This window comes from Teleopsis dalmanni, chromosome X (assembly GCF_002237135.1).
Source record: "Teleopsis dalmanni isolate 2A chromosome X, ASM223713v2, whole genome shotgun sequence".
NCBI classification, from domain to species: domain Eukaryota; kingdom Metazoa; phylum Arthropoda; class Insecta; order Diptera; family Diopsidae; genus Teleopsis; species Teleopsis dalmanni.
Window position 1 is genome coordinate 101,855,650 of NC_051848.1, and position 7,937 is coordinate 101,863,586.

The 7,937-nt window shown below is 21.9% G+C and overlaps 1 protein-coding gene across 1 annotated transcript; it reads right to left on the reverse strand.

Annotated features, from left to right (window-relative positions):
• Positions 1-3,436: 3,436 nt before the first annotated feature.
• On the reverse strand, positions 3,437-7,632 carry LOC119688899 (14-3-3 protein zeta-like). The gene is made up of 3 exons (XM_038103563.1): positions 7,507-7,632; positions 7,206-7,369; positions 3,437-4,501 (listed from the first exon to the last, which is right to left on the reverse strand). Exons 1-3 carry the CDS (start codon positions 7,562-7,564, stop codon positions 4,346-4,348), a joined length of 378 nt encoding a protein of 125 aa, XP_037959491.1. The 5' UTR covers positions 7,565-7,632; the 3' UTR covers positions 3,437-4,345.
• Between the last annotated feature and the right edge of the window lie 305 nt (positions 7,633-7,937).

The window sequence follows — 7,937 nt, forward strand, 5'->3', positions numbered from 1 at the left end:
AAAATTCTAAAATTTCTATAATTAAATTTTTAATAAATAATAAAATCTAATAAAATGTGATATAATTTATTAAAACTTTAATAGGTTTGAAAATTGCACTTAATTATTTTGAAATACGTGGAAGAAAACCCTCTTGACACTTATTATATTCAAATTTTTAATTAAATTATTATTAAAATATAAGTATTACACTCTTGTCGATATCTCAAAAAAATAAACTGCCGAAGTTTAAAGATCAACTATAGATTCATTTATAGAAAATAGATAAATTCTTCAACTTTTATTTTTTACCCAAAACTGGTTGTAATACAAAATTTAAATGATGAATGTCATGGGTGTAGCCAGAGAGGCTTTAGACGCCAATGGGAAAATAATTAACATACAGTACTTCGGAAAAATCTAAATATGAAAAAGACGCACAGAATTATTAACCTTTTAATAGTAAACAAATATTGAATTAACGTCAAGTACAATATAATATTGAACACATTTTTTGTGCTTATCATAACCTTTCAGACAGTTATTTAACTTCAATAACTATTATATAAAAACTTTTTAAAATTATTTTAAAACTACATATACAGGAATAGACGAAGAGTACCCTGAAAATGACTATAGACTACAAATGAAAAATTGTTAATAAAACATATTTTTTAAAAATAATTTAAAAAGTTGTGTATTATTTAAACAATTAACCAACCAGCCCATTGAAATATAATAGAATAAATACAAATCGAATGAATCTAAATATTTAAATGATAGTTTTTTTTAAAAATAAATATTTTTTAAAAAAAATAAGTATTTTTTAAAAAAAATCTTTTATAAACTTAATATTTTTTTTTAAAAATAAGCATTTCTTTAAACATGAATAATAATAATTAAGTACAAAACAGGTAACAATGCCACTATAATAGTATTACTAATAGTAGTAACAGTAATAAGTAATAATAATATTAAAAATAATAATAAGTAATAATAATAATAATAATAATAATAATAATAAGTAACAATAATAATAATAAGTAATAATAATAATAAGTAATAAAAATAATAAGTAATAATAATAATAAGGAATAATAATTAGTAATAATAATAATAAGTAGCAATAATTGTAAGTAGTAATAATAAATAATAATATTTAGTAATAATAATAATAATAAGTAATAATAATTATTACTAATAATAATAATTACTAATAATAATTTCTGATAGTAATTACTGATAATAATAATTACCAATAATAATAATTACTAATAATAATAATTACCAATAATAATAATTACTAATAATAATAATTACTAATAATAATAATTACTAATAATAATATAATTAATAATAATAATAATTACTAATAATAATAATTACTAATAGTAATAATTACTAATAATAATAATAGATAATAAGTAATAATAATAGTCACTAATAATAATAATAGATAAGTAATAATAATAGTCACTAATAATGATAATTACTACTAATGACAATAGGTTAATAATTATTATTACTAATAATAATAATAGATAATAAGAAATGATAATATAATTACTAATATTAATGGTGATAAGTAATATTAATTGTATATAGCAGTTATAATAAATAACAATAAGTACGATACAAATATAAAAAATTAATGAATATTTCCAAATATTTATGTTTAACATCAATTTTTCAAAATTGTCTCTATACGTCAAAGTAGTTATTAAGATCTAAAAGCTTTGCATAACCCTAAAAATTAAGCATTTTCCCTTGAAATGGTTTTTACCAAGTTAAAGTACAAACTTATAGAAATAGGGGTTCTCTTCAGACCGAACTAGATAAAGATTCGAAAATATAAGTGGTGTTCAAATTGATCTTAATATTCGATAACTTTTTACATACGATCTGTTTTTGTTAGATTATATTACATAAATTACCTAAACATAGAAGTTAAAAGAATACTGACTTCGACCTGTATACCACCCACTAACAGTTTAGAATGTTCTCCTTAAAACAAAGTGTAACCATTCAACTATGGAATTGAATTATACAATTATATATGAGCGAATAAGTCTAAACATTTAAATGACAAACATTATTCAATCATACTAACATCTCAATTACGAAAAATATTTCTAATATTTTTAATGTATGAATATATTAAAAATTTTTTCGTTTTTTATAATCTTAAATTAAATAGCTTATATTTGATTATCAATTCCTAATCTGTGTCAGTATTATCTTGAAATATGTTTAAATATTATATTATTGCTTTAAACAAGGTACTTGGCAAGTGTTCTTATATAAAATATATGTACTTATGTGTTCAATAAAAGTTTTTTAACTACACGAGTATATTATTATGTATATTTTCCCATACATAATGTCGAAGTTGTAGAAAGTATTAAAGGTATAAGAAAATTATTAAATGTATGTATACATGTGTGGATGCTTTTATGAATATAGAAGCATTAAGTGTTTCCTTTGTTAGAATTAACTAATTGAGAGAGCACTATACTAACATAAATAGGTTAAAATATAAAGAAGAAAAATATATATAGGAATATAAAACATTTACATTTATTTGCATAATATTTATTGAACCAATAAAAATAATTAGCATAATTTTTTTTGTTATATTAAACCAAAGCTTAAATTCACGATTATTTTTTTTTTTTTTGTAATTTATTAAACAAGTATTTAGGATTGGAAATTTTGTCGGAATAAATAAAAAAAAACTTTCTTAAGCAGCAGCATAAAAAAGTTTACATTAATAAAAGTATGTTTTTTACATTTATTTAAATAATACCTTTCAAAAATAAATTTTGATATATAGGTTATAGCATAAAATTCACAGAATTTTAAAATTTTCTTTCGAATACACATAACACAACAACAAAATACAACAACATTGTATACACAAAATTCATGCCGATCGCACTAAATTTGGGTAACTTAGGGCTAATTTACAAAGCACACTTAAGTGTCGCTTTGACACCAAAGCGATATTTATTTAAATTATTTAAATAAATATTAAACAAATATTAATATTTAAACATTAATATTTAAATATTAATATTTAAATATTATTATTTAAATTTTTAGTGTACACTAGTTTAGTGTACACTATTGTTTACTTAAGAATTACTTGACTTAAGTGTGTATTGTAAAATGACCCTTAAACATTTAAAAGTATAAGACGAATTTTCTAAGTATGGAATGGAATATATGCAACCCTGTTTCTGCTTTAAAAAAGCACAAAAACCAAAAAAAATTATGAAAGGAAAGAAGAGTAGAAATTTGTTAAAAATTTAAAACATTCGAGGCATTTTAATAATATACATGAATAAAACAAAATAAATTTTAATAAAATATATTTTATTAAAAAAATAAATAAATTTATTTTCACTTTTGTTTTCGTGTGGAAACATAAAAAAAAATGTTCAAGGTATAGTTTTTCTTTTTTTTTTTGAATTTACCAATTTTTATATTGAATCGAATCCATCATTTTCTCTTAATGGCATGCGTCCACAAAGCCAAACATAACTGGTAGATGGTAATTTTTAATTATACAACAACTTAAATGATGAAAAAAAAACACACTTTTTATGAATAAAGAAAAAAAATTGACTTGGTTAATGTAAAAAAAAAACAAAATTAAATTATTTATTAAAAAAATAATAAATAATATAATGTTTTTGCCTAACAAAAAATAATTTTAAATTTTTATTGAATTTGCAAACAAAGAATTATTAACTTTCCTGCCTTTACTCAAATATATGATTATTCTTAAAAGAATAGTTCGAAAAAAATTTACAAACAAAATTTTATACAATTTCCAAAAGGAAAAAACAAATTGTGTGCCATTATTTAAAAAATCTAAAACAAGCAAAGCATAATCTCATCTCTCTAGCAGCGTTTTGAACTTTTGATAGTCTCCAAAATGTGTCTTACATTATAAATTAATATAAGTCACATAGTGTAAACACTCAAGATTTCAAGTTATAAAAAAAATTTCATTTTGAATAGATAAATATTTTCTTGCTTTTTGATTTTAGTAACACACACACATATTTTTAGCTTTGATTTTGCTCTTGGCACAATTAACATATTTTTCTCTTTTAAATAAATAAGAAAAAACAAAAAAAAAACAAACTTAAATATTTTTTCCTTTTGGAAATTTTACAGTACTGAAATTTAAATATATTTTAAAAGCAATTCTTTGTTTCTTCTCTGTATTTTCTTCTTCTCGTAGTTAAGAATATATATTTTGCTTCTGTTCTGCTTTAAATTTTGTTTTTATATTGATTTGTTAAATTTTGATGTTTAATTAATATTTGCATAGTCAAAAGGAAACAGTTTAGTTTGGTTAGTTATCACCACCCTCCTGTGGTTCATCTCCGTCCCCTTGCGTGTCGGACGTCCAGAGTGTAAGGTTATCTCTCAACAATTGCATAATAAGTGTTGAGTCTTTATAGGAGTCCTCATTGAGTGTATCCAGCTCAGCTATCGCATCATCGAAAGCCTATATACAGAATGAGAAACACAATGTTAAAAAAAATATGTTAGTTTTTATATTAATATATATACTATATATATTATATATTTATTTATATATAACATTTAAGCATTTCTTTTTCATATTAAAACAATTAAAACACATTAGCAATTATTGTCGTTTTTATTTAGACTTTTAGTTTTAGTGTATAAAAAATGTATAAAATTAAAATTCAGTATCAAAATAAAAATAAAAGAACACGTTACATCATCATTATCAATCAATCAATCAATATTTGACAGAATAACCAAGCAATTAGAGCTTGAAGCATGGTCATCAACATGTCAAAAAGCATACTTTTTATGGTTAACGTAAAACAATCAAAAATGCAGTTCGATATCGTAAAAAAAGGTGAGATATATTTGTATGAACGTAAATAATGTTGAAGAACGAACATACAATTTTTTTTTTGTTTTTGTGTTCTGGAACTGGAAATTTATTATAAATTACTACCAGCAAGGACTACTAAAAATGTTAAAATACTAATTGTTATAAATAAAATATATGTTATAATTTTTTAGGTTTCTTATTAGTAACTGCAAAGCTCGCGACAATAACTAAATATGTTAGTAATACTTTTTAGCATAGATATATTTTACCTAAAGCACATAATTGTCAAATTTTTTTAAGGATATTTAATTAATTTAATTACTTATGCATACTGAGTGATCTTACTTTTGACCCACTATTGTATTAAAAATATTTTATTATTTTTGCTAAGGATGAAGTTTTTATGTAAATATAATTTAGAAATAATCTGAGAATTATAACAAAATAACAATGACAAAAGATATTTTATTTTAGAAATGAATTAAAAAGCATTTTCTATGTAATTAGTTATTAAAAATTTATAAATTTCATTGAAATATCTTTAACTAACGTTTCAAATAATTTAAGCAAAATTAAAATAATAATATTATAATTAAATAATTAATTGAAAATTTAATAATCAATTTTCGATCGAATGCATTTATACACTAAATTTTTTATCGTAAATATACGCTGTACTAAATTTTATATATATCGCTGTGATACTAAGCCAACATAGCTAAAAAATAAGACCTAATATTACATTCCTTTCCTTTTATAAATATTTATTATAACATACATATATAATCTTTTTTAAATTGTTGATAAAATGCAAAACTACTTGTGTTTGCTAAACGTAATGAAATTTTAGTTCAACTGCAATAGATTTTGTATAGATTTGAAGATTCAAATGCAGCAAATATTTCAGAACTCATAAACGCTATTGGAATTAAGCTTCTATTAGACAAATTTCAGTTCAAATTACTGGACTATTGTCATTACATTCATTACTAGTTTAATTCAATAGATCAAAAAGCTGTGATTCTAGAAGTAGAATACTTTAACGTACTTCGTTTGTTAACCTAATCTATTTCTAATTCAATTCTAATTTAATATCTTAATACTATTTATTAATTTATTTAATTGAGGTTACAAACTTTACATGGGATAGGAGACATTGTTAATTTGTATATATACATATATCACGTCAAATTTAAAAAATAAAATAGAACTTAAGTATCCAGGATATGGCGGCATAGCACACAAATGGTTTGTATTATTGTTAGTATATACAGAATTGAAATAGGTATATGCAAGCATATATATATTTATATATATAGTCAACATTTAATATTAGTTTCATATATGTTAAAAAGTATCTGGATTTATGTACAGCACAAAAATTGTTTAACACATTATGGAGGTCATAGCAGAGCACAATTTAATAATAAAAAAAAATTGCAATTATTATTTGATTTATATTAAATAGCGTGTGAGTAATTGATATAACGCTTATTTAACAAACATTTTTAATATCATATATATAAAAAAAAACTAAACCTGTTTAGCTAAATGACACGCCCTCGCTGGTGAATTGATAATTTCATAATAGAACACAGAGAAGTTGAGTGCAAGACCTAATCTGATTGGATGTGTTGGCTGCATTTTGGTTTTGGCAATATCGAAAGCTTCCTGATATGCCTTTTTCGAATCCTCAACCACGGCTATAATATTTATTTGATGATTATCCAACAAAATTTTTTCATATGATAGCAATTCATGTTGTAAATTTGATATGATATGTATTGGATGAACCACGTTTAATTGTTAATATCATACAAAAATCATACAAAAAATAAATTAGATTTTAAAATGAGCAAATGTACTTAATATTAATATTAAAAAAAGTAATAAATCTAATCATTTTCTTTTTTAAAAAAAAAAATATATATAATAAATCAAGAAATCTTTTAAAGAGCTCTCCTGATTTCACTATATATTTATACAACAGATACATATTTTGCACAACCTAACCATCACCAACTATAAATCTATTTTCTTCGTAGTTAATGTCTAATAACTAAATTAACTTTAATCAATATTAGCCTGTATCAGCGTTAAAGAAATGTTAATATTTCAAAAACTGATTTAGATCTGATGTCATTTTTATCTTTTATTCACCTTTTCAAATATCATTGGAAGTTTAAAACGTTGCAGTGGATGATGTCACGTGTTTTTATTATATTTACTTTTACTACTATTTGTTTTTATACATTAATAATTTTGAATTATTAAGAGTTTTATTTATTTTTAAAGAAATACTTAATTTTTTTTTGCATTAATTATTGATTTTTATATTAACCTGTTTGGCCAACTGACAGGCCTTGTCTGGTGAGTTCAAAATCTCATAATAGAAGACAGAGAAATTAAGTGCAAGACCCAATCTGATTGGATGTGTTGGTTGCATTTTACCCTTGCTAATTTCAAATGCATCCTGGTAAGCTGTTTGAGAGTCGTCTACAACAGCTACAATTTTGTATATTTAAATTAATTATTTGAACAAGGATTGTATAAAAAAATTTATTTAAATTATTATATATATTCTTGAAGTTACATAACGGAACGGAATTATTTTTATAAAAATTTTAAAAAAAAATACTTACTATTGCGTGCGTCTCCTGTGGCCACCTCAGCTAAATACCTGTAATAATCTCCTTTCATTTTCAGGTAGAAAACCTTGCTCTCTGGATTGCTGGCTTTTGGAATAAGGTATTTGTCGAGAAGACCCTAAAATAAAAATAAACAAAAAATAAATCAATAATGAATTGTATATTTAAATATTTAAACAATATATTGTAAATGGAAAAAAAATGTACATATATATAAATAAATATAGTTATTGGTATATAATAATTTATTATTTGTGCCTATTGTTTAAAATTTAATAACAAAAACATGTATATATCACAAATTTGGTAGAATGGTTTTAAACTACTAGTTTCTATTAAATATAATAGTCACTTCCGCAATAACTGACGTTAAATTAAAACCTATATTAAAAATATAAAATATATATAAAATATATATAAAATAT

Bases quoted from the DNA above. Each gene is read 5' to 3' on its own strand.
- LOC119688899 (XM_038103563.1), bottom strand. From the start codon at position 7,564: ATGAAAGGAGATTATTACAGGTATTTAGCTGAGGTGGCCACAGGAGAC. The intron at 7,370-7,506 runs GTAAGTATTTTT...ACAAAATTGTAG, and splicing joins CACAGGAGACGCACGCAATA to CTGTTGTAGACGACTCTCAA. The intron at 4,502-7,205 runs GTTAATATAAAA...TTCTGTATATAG, and splicing joins CCTGTCAGTTGGCCAAACAG to GCTTTCGATGATGCGATAGC.